Consider the following 15,091-nt stretch of genomic DNA (forward strand, 5'->3'; position numbering starts at 1 on the left):
ATACTTTAAAAATTCATAACTTTTGAACGGATTGTCCGATTTTCCCCAAACTTTTACTGATGTGTACTACTAATATTGTTGCCTTCACTGTATAAATATTAAGGTAGACGTCACTATACTTGTCCTTTCAGTGACAAAGGGGTTCAGCAGCCGTCCTGCAGACTGAAGCAAGGCGCTGTAGCTATTAATGCATCGCCAAAAGAGGGCAGCATGCATGGGAATTTAATAATAATACACCGTATGCATGCAGAGAGAAAATAAACAACGATTTCGTTCGCCGTCGCCGTAGATTATGCGTCGCTCTGCGCTGTATGACCGGCCAGTCGACTGCACCATCGCTACCCGCTTGTCCTTTTCCTGCTAGTTCGTCGAATAGTGGTCTCGAAATGCTTGTGATGTAGTGCTCACCAAAGACAAGTAAGTGCTTGGTTTATGTTGAAAGGTGGTTGAGTAAAAAGGACCAAGGTTAAGACTAAGGAGATAAGCATGCAGTACGGTCAGATAACACATGAAATTATACACTCGCAGACAAGAGATTTGTGCAGGTCTATTGAGATTTTTACTGAGGTCTGTCTGAATAACGAGTGATGTGGTCACTGACACTCTCACACACTTTCGTGACTAGCAACAAAGGTTTAATTAGATTGTATTAGATTGTAGAACCTAATAAATGTTACTCGTTACAAAATAGAACGTCATAACTCATAGTCATAACAATATTAGAGGTCTAGATTCTATCTCATTGTAAATCAGGCAAGTATGAAGAATGGAGACAAACAGTCAAGAAATCTTTCTACTCTAACGTTAGTCTGTCTAACGTTAACAATGATAGTGGACTGTGCATTCAGTCAGCATGACTACCATAGGCAGCTGTATTACTAGTAATAGTAATACAGTCAAACCTGCCTTAGCGGCCACCTGTCTATAGCGGCCACCTGTCTATAGCGGCCACTGCAAAATCCCCCCGAGAGAAAAGCCCTGTTAAAGACCCTGTGTATAGCGGCCACCTCTCTAACGCGGCCAGCGGCCACAAATTTTGTTTCCCGCGGGAGATATTAACCTGTCTACAGCGGCCAAAAACCCAATGGAGCCGTAGCCAAGCCGATAATTCAGCGTATTTTTCTGTTTAGCCGTGCGAGCAACGTTCAGTGATCGCCACCGCTGCATTCATCCCTCATTCAGTCCTAATAATGCACGATTCTTCACGACAATAAACATGTTACTGTGCAACAATTTCATATTTCATATACAATTCTTTCATTTTCGTTACTTCTGCAACAATTGCAATGTATTGATACTATTAGTTTTTCTCATTATTGTTGGTTTCTTTGTACGAATTTACATACATTGTTTCTGTCACTCAAGAAAGTGAGATTTATGTCTGTATGATTTTATTGTGGAAAAACGAATAAATTCGAACTCGAACTCGAACTCGAACATATACACCGCCATGGTTAAATGCATGAAACGAACGGTGTATGCATACGTACACACATACACTGTACATGTACATGTAAGGATACAATGATGAAACATGTGCATGTAAGCAATGCACACAAAGTTGGATTACCTGTCTATAGCGGCCACCTGTCTATAACGGCCACTTTTTCCGTCTCCCTTGGGTGGCCGCTATAGACAGGTTTGACTGTACTGGATAGGCCTACTGCGACGAATGTGAGTTCCATCGACCCCCGGCATTTAGAGTCTCTCTATAAAGCCAAGCCCAAGGCTAGATCTATGCCTAGTATTGAATCTACCTAGCTATCACAGAGCCCAGAGGGTTATAATGTAAGTACCACGTACCGGTACTCTTTTAGACTAGAATCTGCAGTTAACCCAGGCCCAGAGGGGTTTGATCTTTTCAATGTAACAACGATTAACTTGTTAGTGTTAGTCTTAGTTTTTTTTTTTTTTTTTTTTTTTTTTTTTGGTCTTTATAGAGGCTTCATTCTGGATAACGTTTTTAACTTCTGTGATGTATGTGTGTGTGTGTACATGTCCGGTGTCCAGAACTCTTGCTTGGGTTCTTGTGAACTAAACAATCCCGAAGATTAAAGAATAGATAACCTAGATCAATGTAGATTTTTACGATTGACAGCTGACCTACTGGCTACACTTGTATGCTATGGCCATCTGGGACCGAGATTCAAACTGATGAAATTTACAGCTAGGGTCTAACGTTATTGTATTAAGTAATCTGCAGTAGAGGTTCTAGCCCCTGTACTCCAATAATGCAGTGATAAAAAGTAGGCACTAGATCATGCTCTTGCGGTCTAAGTAGTACTAGTATTTACAGACATGACGAATCTGCCATTACAGGTACAGTTTAACCCGTTGAGGACAAGTCCCAAGTATACTTGGGCAGCTGTCTATGGGAAATGCGTGTTGTAGCAAAATCAGTCCATCCTCCATGGGTTAATTCCACCCTCCCACATGATAATCAACCTTGATTGTGGGCATCTTTGGCAGACAAGTGACTTAAGCTACTTGTACATCTAGAGCTGGAGCTGTAAAAACAGTTCAATTGAAGAAGCAGATACTCCAACCCCAAGCACCTTCTGATCTGGAAATTCTCCTGCCTGAAACCCCTAGCAAATGGGAGAGTCCAACTTGATGTGCGCTTCGCGCACATCACGAGTGGAAAGCACAAAGTTCCTTGCGGCCGGGGTCCCGTAGGGCCCGCTTAACCCGTTGAGGATGAGTCCCGAGTACATACTCGGGCAGGTGTCTATGGGAAATGCGTGTTGTAGCAAAATCAAACCGTTCTCAACAGGTTAAGGGCCCTGGAAGCTCTATTAGGGTTCTAAATGCTCCCTCGTGCTATCTAAGGCTTATTTTTCAACATACGATGACACCAGGTAAGAAATAATTTCAAGCGGGATCAAGACACAGAGCCAGGGCGGGAGAAATTAAATCTCAAGCAGGAGAATGGGCGATTTTGCTAAAATGGGCTTTCGGCGGGAGATCTCCCGTCGAAACCGGGAGAGTTGGAGTCTCTGAATAAGTGTAGAATCTAGCAGTAAACCTCTTTATGATTTCCATCAAAATGTACACAATAGGTTTGAACTTTCCGCGGACTTTTCATTTTGTCAAATGCAGGAGGACGAAGGGATTGAGCAGACATTTATGCCGACATCAAGGAGGCGGGGATCATCGGAAACATGACAGACATCCTTCGGGTCACCCTGGTCGATATATGCCAGGGCATGCGCGATGCGGTGGTAGGTTGCTTCTTCGTGTTCCGCGTGGATGCGGAGATGGAGGAAATTCGCGAGAAGATGAGGAAGAAGCGAGAAGAGAAGATGATGGAATCAAGGAGGCGTCCACTCCCTATCAAGGAAAAGACAGCGAAGTAAGTGACTTTGTACTGTAAGTGATGCCAAGTTTAGAGAGTAGCAAAGAGTGACATTTTTTTTTTTCTTCATAATGTACAGTGTTAAAAAAACAAGTATTAGACCCTATCATCATTATTACGCTAAGGAAGAAGATTATGTGTTTGTCGGCATTTGTCTATAGATCCTTGTGCAAAATAGCTCAAAAAGCTGTCAATGGATTTGCATGAAACTTGCAGGAAATGTTGATGATGACACAAGAAACCGATGATGCTCAGATATTTGCATGCTTTTTCAATACAAAAGTTGAAACTTTGATTTATAAATGAGTCATGTTAGGAGATGGTGACCTTGTGACTGATGAGCCATGTAAACAAAGCATGTTCACCCATTGTTCTTTGTTGATGTTATAGAAGAAAATAGAAATGTAATGATAGCGCCTCAACAATGAGATTTTTGAGTATCTGTGTATCTAGGCCCTGCCCAGACACTAAGCCTTGCAACCATGTCATCATACATGAGCAGAAGTTGTGTCAATGACTCGAATTGCTGTTGGTGAAAATGGTGAAAATGTGCTCTTATGAGTGGAATATAATATAACATACTATGGGTCAGTCCATCAGGTTGGGTGAACGAATTGCACGGTGTCCATGTAACGGAGGTATCAACTTTTTGTCCCCGCCGAACGAGTTTGAGCAGGGGACTATGAAACGGGCTCCGTACGTGTGTGTGTCCGTGTGTCCGTCCGTCCGTGTGTCCGTCCGTCCGTCCGTCCGTGTGTCCGTGTGTGCGTCCGTGTGTGATCAAAATCTTCAATTTGCTACTTCTCTGTCATTTATGAGCCAATTTTGATTCTGTTTGCTTTATATGATAGCACTACATGGGAGCTTTGAAACTTCTACACAGAATTTCAGTCGTGACCTTTGACCTTGACCTTTGACCTATATTGTACATTTTGCTACAAAATGCTACTCCTTCGCCATTTCTAACCCGATTTCGATTCCGTTTGCTTTATATGATGGCACTAGGTGAGGGCTTCAAAACTTCTACACAGAATTTTGACCTTTGACTTCTTTGACCTTTGACCTTGATTTTTGACCTATATTGTACATTTTGCTACAAAATGCTACTCCTTCGCCATTTCTAACCCGATTTCGATTCCGTTTGCTTTATGTGATGGCACTAGGTGAGGGCATCAAAACTTCTACACAGAATTTTGACCTTTGCCTTCTTTGACCTTTGACCTTGATTTTTGACCTATATTGTACATTTTGCTACAAAATGCTACTCCTTCGCCATTTCTAACCCGATTTCGATTCCGTTTGCTTTATGTGATGGCACTAGGTGAGGGCTTCAAAACTTCTACACAGAATTTTGACCTTTGCCTTCTTTGACCTTTGACCTTGATTTTTGACCTATATTGTACATTTTGCTACAAAATGCTACTCCTTCGCCATTTCTAACCCGATTTCGATTCCGTTTGCTTTATGTGATGGCACTAGGTGAGGGCTTCAAAACTTCTACACAGAATTTTGACCTTTGCCTTCTTTGACCTTTGACCTTGATTTTTGACCTGTATTGTACATTGGCTACAAAATGCTACTCCTTCGCCATTTCTAACCCGATTTCGATTCCGTTTGCTTTATGTGATGGCACTAGGTGAGGGCTTCAAAACTTTACACAGAATTTTGACCTTTGACTTCTTTGACCTTTGACCTTGATTTTTGACCTGTATTGTACATTGGCTATAAAATGCTACTCCTTCGCCATTTCTAACCCGATTTCGATTCCGTTTGCTTTATGTGATGGCACTAGGTGAGGGCTTCAAAAATTTTACACAGAATTTTGACCTTTGACTTCTTTGACCTTTGACCTTAATTTTTTACCTATATTGCACATTTTGCTACAAAATGCTACTTTCGGCGGGGACATATATTACGCACCGCGTAATTTCTACTTTTCCTTGTTCATTTTGCAGTGAAGATCATTTCAAATGTCTTTGCTCAAGTTTTTCTGTGTCAATAGGAACTATGCTCCTTACTATACTGAATCCACTGCAGTGCATTAATATAACTGAAGAAATCTTTGATGGATTTGCTGCATCAAAAAATGAATTTTGTTTTCTCCATTGCCTGGACATCACATTTGCATTGCATGTCAAACAGTGGTGTACTGGCAATAAATTATCCACTCTGAAATTGCAATACCCATAATGCTTGAGTAGTAAAACTTGGTAGAATACCTTTGTCTTTCCGAAGTCACTACTTTTAGGTATTTGCTTTATACTATTCAATGAGGGCTAGAATTTGAGTTCTAGTATGTCACGAAAGAGGATCCAACCCTGTGGACTGACCGATATAACAATGCTTTTGTCCTGTTATTGATAGTGAACCAAAGGTCATACAGAGAATATTCCAGTGCTGCGCCCTCAATGTTGGTGTTTTCTGGCTGAGTCTCGTGGCTTTCAACAATGTACTCCTTCCCCTGCTGCAATTTATTGTATCATTCATTTTAGGTAAGTTCCATTACATTGTTCTTGAGGCTGTAAGTAGGTATTATGTTTCTGTCGTATTTTGTTATTTGTCTCCTGTGGTAGTTAAAAAAAAAAAAAGGAAGTGGAAATGTTGCAAAATGCCACCAGACAGAGTTGTATTGAGAGTTGCAAATGTCAATGGCTAACCAACTTGACCAAATTTGCAGCATTGCTGCCTACCGTTATGAGGCCTTGCCCATTTGTTACTTCATGTGTACCTATGTCACCCCAAAACGGGCACAATATTTATGATTTTGTGTACATTTCCAATATATATGGAGAATAGTGCTCTGACATGAAAGTAATGAATAACTTGACTATTTTTACTTTCGATCACTTTTATTTTATGCTCATTATGGTAGAAAAGTGATCAGTAACAATTTCCATTGAAAAGCAAAGAAAAAACAAGTCAATAAACAGCAAAATACATAGCAAACTGCAAAAGCAATAAAATACATTCAATTGAAATGAGCTTCTGAAAGTTTTTGTGATGTACAGTGTTGAATACGTTTAAACAGATATCCAAACCAAAGCAAGAAAAAAATGCTTGCATAGAAATTTCCACTTTTACGGTGTATAAAGAAAACGCTATTGTAGTCCCTACCCACTGGGTCAAATGTGACACTGTACTTTGACCCCTTGACTTTTGACCTTGTCAATACAGGTGACGCTACCTCTGACAACAAGGTGTGGGCATGGATGCAGCCCGTACTGACGTACATCTTCCGGGCATTCTGGGTGTTACCACTCTTCCTCCTAAGCAAGGCGGTTAGTGGACTGTGGTTCCAAGTAAGTCGCCTTCTTTGTCATACCCTTGTCATTAGGTTTGTGCGGGTCTAGGGCAATTACCCCCTGGGCAATAACCCCGGACCCTTCCCCTGACCCTAACCCTAATCCTAATCCTGAACCTAATCCTAGCCCTAACCCAAACTCTAACCCTAAACCTAACCCTAACTGTGATCTTTACTCTAACCTTATCACTAGCCAATATTTAGCTGGAGGTAATTGTCCTGGGGGTAATTGCCCTCATATAGGTTTGTGCTTTACTGGAATTCATGTGCACTGTATTATGTGTGATATATTTTACAGTTCTTTTACATACATATATGTATATTCACAAAGTTTTGCAAGTCCACTGATATATTTGCAAAATCAACAACTCACAAAATATTGCCTCCTGTTCCACAAATGTGCTGCATATCATTTCTTTATGGTAGGGAATCACTAATTGTTCTGTTACTTGAAACATGAAAATATGTGTTTTCTGTGAAAATACCTTACAGATTTGCTCATTGGTTTTTGCTGCAAAATCTCATTTGCAGTAGGAGTTGAAATGAACAGGACTGTACAGACTAGTATACAAATGCCGCACAGGTCTGAGTGCGTCAGTCGGAATTGTGTGCATAAGGTAACTATGGAATGCTTAACCCACGAGGCGAAGCCGAGTGGGTTTAGGCTAAATTCCAAAGTTACCGCATGCACACTATATTCCGACTGATGCACGAAAAGACATGTGCGTCATCTGTTTTATAGAATGGGTAATTTTCTTGCCGAAAACCCATTTTTCTATCGTGTTACCGGATGACAAATTTACTGGATGCATTTCCTTTTGACTTGCCATAGACGAGAGCCCGAAAACCATGCATCAGTTTTTACTGGACGCATGGTTTCTCTTCAGAGCCATGTATCAGTAAAAACTGATGCATGGTTGTTTTAGCCAATAGATCTCTCGTACTGAGTGCGCGATAACATGTTTACCACTGTGACTCAGCGTGCGACCAGTATAAATAAACACATAGCTCTCGACTAATGAGATCGCAGGATTCTCGCCACCCATTCTATGATTGTAAATGTGCGCTGATGACACTGATGGCAAACTTCGCAGTCAGATGCACAGTGCAGTTGAATTAGTCTAGGTTCTCCATCCTAATGACCTACCGAGATTTGAACTATCACAGCTTTGTTTCATTGTTTTTTTTGCTGCTTTTACTCAAATTTTGCTGGCTTGGTACACTTGTGTTTTTGTTGTTGTTTTTTCATTAAAATAACATTCTCTTGTTGCCATACATGTAGTCTGCATCTTGTAATGAACATACTTTTTCAATCTTGACCAGTCTCTGGTTATTCTCTGTCTGTTTGTTTCTTTGTTTGTGTGTTTGTTTTCTCAGGATATAGCAGACGCAGCGTACCGGAAGTCTAGAGGACGACCACAACTTCCCAGCCTCAGTAGACTTATAGCAGACCTCACATTCAGTGTGCTTGTACAGATTCTATTTCTCCTACAGGTGAGTGTGGACTAAAAGTTTTAGGATAAATTATTTACAGATTAGAGAAGCATTTCATTTTTTTTTTCTTGTAGTTGTTTCATATTCAAACATTGTGTAATGTAAGAATTCATGTTTCTTCCTTAACCATAACCAGGCTGGGCTTTTTTGAGTGTTCTGTGGCCGGGGAGGGGTTGATTCAACCCCCCCCCCCCCCCCCCCCCCCCCCCCCCCGAGATCTCGGCCATCAATCGCGCAATTGCCATGAAATTTGGCACGTGCATTACATGTGGCGTATTCTACCAAGATATACAAAAAGAAATGGAAATTTTCATCATAATAATTAATTATGCTAATATATGCATAAAATCTTACATTTTGCTCTAAATCAGAAATTAAAGCTCCTAGAGTCCTAATTTTTGGTGAAAACATTCTTTGTAACATTCCTAACAATATGCTTGAAAAAAAATTTGGTATCGAAATCAATTTCTTATGTATTTCATTGTTTATGAATTCCTTATGTATTTTTGGTTTTTCGACCTTTTCTTTTATCATTTTTTTCCCGCAAAATTTATGGCAGAACCTATTTCAAGCATAATTATGCTAAAATTAATTAGTTTCAGCCTATGAAAGTGAAAATAATCATATCTTTATGAATAAGAAGAGAAAACTCCATTTGCATAGACTTTATACACAAAATCACGTTTTTGAGCGATTTTCAGTCTGACAGCCATGTATAAAACTTCATGCAGTGTCGTAACGGTATTCGCGATTTTCACGAAAATGGTGTCAAAAGATGCACGAGACTTGAAAGTAAAAAATCAGCAAACGGCGCGGTCAAAGAATTTTGCGCGATGGAGTAGTCGCGAAAAATGTCGAGGGGGGGTTGATTCAACCCCCTCCCCCCCCCCCACCTTTTTAGGGTTAAAGATTGCGTTGTAAATTTCCTACGTTCTTATTTTTGTTTTGTATTTAGTTGTATTTTGATACTCCCTAATGATTTCCCCATTTTTGTAGGCAACTGCAATGTAGTAAAACCTGTAATAATCCTCGGTTTGACAGCAGATGAAGAATTCTGATGTTTTTAATGTTCTCATGCAGTGGTCATGGCTTGATTTGGAGTAGTCAGGAAACAAGTTTTTCTGTTGTTTAAACATGGCACCCGCTCAAGCAGTTGCTGGTATTGACCCATGCATATCACCCTACGTGAAACCCATTATGTGGGTAATACACTAAATCCATGCACAGTTATCATACCACTTGAGAGATATGTGCAGGAAGAAGTACACACAAAGGCACGCTGCAACGCCGAGAGAAGAAAAATGACAATAAAAACTAAAGGGCATTTGTGAGTAGAAGTTGACAATCAGTGTCAGGACAATATTACTTTATTATGCAGTCCCTCAAACTATTTCTGTCTTGCCAGTCAGTAAATGTTTTTGCTGCAGAATCACCAGAATCTCTCCGGTTATGGTAAGAAATTAACATTTCTGGCGGGAAATGAAATCTCTGTGATTATTTATGAGGATGTAGTTGTCACTTGTAGACATTAATCAGAGACATTGAAAGTGTTCAGCCAAAATATGTCCCATGTAAAGCGGGTTGTGGTTCCAATATGCATTAGGGGTGGAAATTATGTGTACAAATTTTATCACACTGAAGTTGGCTTTACCTCTGGCAATTATTGTTTTCACTGAAGTGGTTCCCAATCATTGGATAAGCACTGTACTGCATTTTTTGCTTGGTACGTGCCACTGGCATGCAATCTTAGTGATCATTCTTTTAGTACTGTACTTCATAGACTTTCATTCTCTTTTACATCTACAGTCAGTGTGCATTGTAAGTTGAAGTTTTATTCTCTTTGATACAGAGTATGCTTGTGAGCTTGGTACCCATCAAAGGAGTCAGCCAGTTCCTGAGCATGTTCCATCTATCTCTGCTGAATGCACTCTACTCATTTGAGTACAAATGGTTCAATATGGGTAAGAGCACACCATGAATGTAGGCATTTCAATGTATGTGTATGTTTATGATGCGGGAGAGGTTCAAATTCATGAAATTCTTGCATCAACTTTTTACTGCAACTGATTGGCAAATTCCCTTACATCGATGTGAATATGTATTAAGCACAAACTTCGTCAGCATTTTTCTAGTAGAAGCCATGATAGATATCATGGGCACACATACTCCAGCAGGATTTGAACGTACGACCTCCTGATTACTGGACAGGGGTCTTATCCACTAAACCATCGAGCTTCCGCCCGGCATCTAGTGCTGGTTCTAATCCTTATAGCACATAAATAAGCACTGAAGCACGCTCCTTTTTTCCATGCATGCGACGGTGTCACGGCTGAGTGTATAAGAGCGATTATCACTGAATCACATGAGCATGGTAAGAGTTCGAAGGTTCAAGCCCAACGAAGCCCGAAATATTTGCCCTTTGACAAGGCTCTTTGTCCAAATCGGTGTTCTCCACTCAGGAGTACATTAAGGGTGCATGGTCCCAGTGTTTTGGTCAAATGCGGACGCGGACGCACGGCACAAGTTTCCTATAGAGACCTACGCTATCGACTCCTCTTTAGCGCTTACGCTGTGGCCCACTTCTCCGAGTCTAAAGAAGTCCGATTCACTGCAGTCACTGGTCCGATCACAATTAGGCTCATGATTCGGCTGAGGGGGATGACAGCTTTAGCAAACGTCTTTTGTGATGTCATGATAGCAAGCACATATGCACGCACCTCGCAAAGAAAACAACGAAAGGCAGCGTTACTTAGCGACACCTACGCACTTTACTCTTGATGACAGCTCAACTTTGGTAATCTTCGTATCAATGCTAATGGTGATAGGCAGTATCATCAACAGCGTCCTCTACACTACCGGGACTATGTACAGTGCACTCCCGTTACAACGAACACGGTTATAACGAAATTTCGGTATAACGAAGTAAATCTTCTGGTCCCAAAATTATCACCATTAAAGTCTACGGTACAAAATTCGCTTATAACGAACACGGTTATAGCGAAATTTCCGTTATAACGAAGTCATTTCCGAGCGCCACAGACAAAGAAAAACAAAAGAAATGTGCTCCGTTATAACGAAATGCGAATTGCCTTCGAAAATACGTAGCGGAACAAGCATTTATAGCGTCTCTGCATGGGTGAACGCTTCACACCACTGTGTGTTCGCTCCTTGTGTCACGCACAGTTTCTGAGGGGAACTTGCGTTTATTATTGTAATACAGTTATCCCATCACATTTCACGTACAATGTAGCTTTCCAGTGTGTGATGAGTATTCAGTAAACATAATATGATATATATACGTGGTTCCTTGTTTTTGTTATATATTGTATTTGTTCGGTTATAACGAAATTTCGTTATAAAGAAAGAAAACTGCCGGTCCCGAGCATTTCGTTATAACGGGAGTGCACTGTACCTTTAAATGAGAGCCCGGTAGGAGGAGAATGTTTATGCTGGTTGATCAGCATGAGTGCACCTGTAAAATGCTGACTGGCTGGAATGCTCCCCAGGGAGTGGAGAGTTAGCACTGTCAGTTCTGTTTGTAAATAATCAACAGTCAACCTTTCCTTAGTTGAATCTATTTAGACTGAAGAAATAGCTTTGACTGAGAGAAAATTGTCTCATAGGGAGTTAAAATCAATAGATTGGAATATAAGAGAAGAGGATTTTAAAAGACCTTCGACTTTGGCGATTATTCAACTTACAATTATGCGAGATCGACTTAAACAAGGTTGACAGTTTCTTGTGACAGGGGGAGTGAGAGTCTGTGAAGAGTATTGAAATCCTTAACAAGTCCAAAATGCACTGTATTAAAAAAAAAGAAAGAACCACGAGCTAAATGTATTATTTTTGTTATCGTTAATTCTGTTGCAGGATGGGAGGTCCACACCAGAATAGCCTACGTTGAGGCAAACTGGCCCTACTTCATGGGCTTTGGTCTGCCTCTGGCCCTAATCACCTCTCTACCCAGCTCGTACTTTGTCAGTGGCTGCCTCTTCTCTACCGTCTTCCCCCTCTTCATTATCAGTGGAAACGAGGCCCATCCGCGGGCCAAGCCCTGGTAAGTACCACCACAAGCCCACCCTCACCTTGCAAGAGTCAGTTTTGCTCATTGTGTTATAATATGAATTGCGACCAAGCTTTGCAAAATGTAAAAGGGGAGGTGGACATGTACATGTGTGATTCAATAATAGCTAGAAACCTTTTGTTACGTCATCAATATCAGCTGCGCTGCGTGCCTCACCCTAGCAGAAACTAGAGCACGCACTGTAGTGCGCATATGAAAGCCTAAAAAATGTGCAGCTTGAACTCCCAAGTTCATTGACCCTACCTGCCGAAATATAAAAAATCCTTCATAAAATCCATAAAAATTTCAATACCATTCCCTAACTTTAATCATCTGTTTCTTGTGTCATTTTCAATTCCTGCAAGTTTCATCCAAATCTGTTCACAGCCTTTTCAGTTATTGTGCACAGGGACAAACAAACCAACCAACTAACAAACAAACATTCGGTAATAAAAATATAACCTCCTCCCTTGGCGGAGATAATGATATCTAAGAAAATATGCAAAATAGAAATTGTGCAAAATGTGCAAAATCAAAATGTACAAAATGGAAGTAGTATTATATTGCAATGACATTGTACCCAGTATTCTTCCATGCTGTTGTGTATTGATAGGTGTTATACACCCTTTGTTGTGATTGGTAAAAAAATATATATATAATAATTGAATTTCACTTTTTTCTTTGCAGTGACTTCCAGGTGCAGATATTTTCGTTTGCTATCGGCATTGCCAACAAAGTGTTCTACCGGACAGTGAAGGGACCAATCAGGTCTGCCCGAAGCAGGTGATGTCTCCACCTCCCTGGTTATTTTTGCCGCGGGGTTCACGCCAGCCGTTCTCGCCGAACAAGAGCCAGAGGTTCTTGTGTGTATGATGTTAGCAGTGTTCACCACTTTCGACGCTGGAGGAAAGGTTCCTCAAAATGGCTGCTGGAGCAAATGTGATACTGAAATGTTTTGTGATGATTTGTTTTATTTTTCTTTGAGAATGATGATTTTTTTTTCCCTTGCTGTCAATAGAGCTAGAGGCAGCAACGCAAGAGATCTCCAATGTTAGCATTCAAAGAATGAATATTCTAAGAATGGACAGAGCACGGTAAAGTACCATCAGCTGAAGAAAATTGCAACAGCTTGCCAAGAATGGGTGCTGTAGCTTATTACTGTCAAGAAGCTAAATAGTCCATATTGTCAGTTTGACAAGAAATAGTTATAATTATCGTTGATTGATAGGTTGAGAGCATTTTTAATTTCATTGGGGCTGTTATTCAGTGGTGTGTTACTAATTGTCTAAAATTGTTGCTGTGGATAATGACCTCATACTTGAGTAAAATCTATTGGCAGCATTATCCCATTGAGGACGAGTCTTGAGTATACTCGGGCAAGTGTCTATAAGAAATGCATGTTGTACCAAATTCAGCCTGTCCTCAACAGGTTAAACTTTTGCATTTTTTTTTTTTTTTTTTTTTGGGGGGGGGGGGGACAGCCTTTTTCACAGTGTGAAACTTTCTTGAATTTTGACTAGCATTGAATGCATTGTGCATATACAAAAGACTTTGCAAGCATTTTGCTTTTGCGAATCTTGACTCACAAAATTTTTGAAAGATTCATGCATGCAAATTCTCTGGTTTAACAGCAACCTGACAAAATTTGTTCATTCAAGATTAGGTTGGACCTGGTCAGAATGAACAGTGAGAGATCACAATCAATATGTAGTTTGTTTTTTGTTTTTTTTTGTTTTTTGTTTTTTTTTAGTCTTATAGTTACCCGCAGTAACAATGATGCAAAAAATTCAATCAAAACTATGCACACGGTCAGGCAGAGGACAATCAGTTGTGATCTTGATCTGGTGTAGAAATAATCAGCTGTTATTTATATGATTATCGCCATTGTATGATGCCAGACAGCCAGAAAAATAGTCTCATTTCATTGAAGCCTAGAAGTTGTGCATTGAGTCACTTTGCTGCAGTAGTTTTTGCATATTTCGTTGCCACATTTGTTTGATTCTGCAATACTAGCCACAGTCACACTGGCAAAGATTCGAGAAGTTTCAGATCGCGATTTTAAAGATCTCAAAAGTTTTGCCGGTGTGACTGCAAACTTCTCACGGAAACTTCTCATGAAATTTTCCACTCAAACTAGCTCTATAGGGATATTTTCCAGACCTCCACCAATCTTCTTGATCATTAGGCAGTGTGTGAACGCTAGAAATGGAACTCTTTGACATTTGTCGCGTGACCAGTCCACCACATGCTTGCGGGTGGTGCCTGCAAAGCGTACGGTCATTGTGACATACAAGTGTGCATTGTTATGCATTGTTACGTCATCGTCACTAGCTGTCAGACAGCGCACTGTTTCTTCTTTTTTGCACATGTACACCAGTGACCCAAACTTTGAGAACTTTAAAGATTCAGGAGTTTGGACGCCAGTGTGGATTGATGACCAATGATCGCAAAGACTTTGTGATCTTTAAGTTAGTGATCTTTTGCCAGTGTGACCGCAGCTAGGTTACAATAAACAATCAAAAGTCCATTTAAACATGCATAATAAGAATTTTCTTGTGTGTTATTCCGTTCCAAAGCAAGGTTTATTTCTTTTTTAAATCAGTGCAGTACAGTTCCATTAATCATGTAGACTTGGGTCAATACATTGAATGTTATTAAATGTTCGGTCACTAAAGCAAGGTGTAACTTCAAATCTAGAAAGTAAAGAAATACATCAGGTTGAAGCAGAGAAATACATTACATTTAGGAAAATTTCATAAGTATATGTGTGCAGTGCACTCCTGTTATAACAAATGCAGTTATAACGAAAATTCATTACAACAAAGTAAAAAGTCCGGTCCATATATTGTTTGCTATATATCTTTATGTACTTAATTGT

At 40.2% G+C, this 15,091-nt stretch overlaps 1 protein-coding gene across 1 annotated transcript; it reads left to right on the forward strand.

The window, feature by feature from the left end:
- Positions 1-295: 295 nt before the first annotated feature.
- Positions 296-13,443, forward strand: LOC139709755 (etoposide-induced protein 2.4-like). Its single transcript, XM_071621752.1, has 8 exons — positions 296-417; positions 3,100-3,352; positions 5,720-5,847; positions 6,530-6,654; positions 8,034-8,150; positions 10,000-10,111; positions 12,021-12,207; positions 12,901-13,443. Exons 2-8 carry the CDS (start codon positions 3,162-3,164, stop codon positions 12,998-13,000), a joined length of 960 nt encoding a protein of 319 aa, XP_071477853.1. The 5' UTR covers positions 296-417; positions 3,100-3,161; the 3' UTR covers positions 13,001-13,443.
- The last annotated feature ends 1,648 nt before the right edge of the window (positions 13,444-15,091 follow it).

This window comes from Diadema antillarum, unplaced genomic scaffold, assembly GCF_040938485.1.
Source record: "Diadema antillarum isolate AM-2024a unplaced genomic scaffold, OU_Dant_1.0 scf00000004, whole genome shotgun sequence".
NCBI lineage: Eukaryota > Metazoa > Echinodermata > Echinoidea > Diadematoida > Diadematidae > Diadema > Diadema antillarum.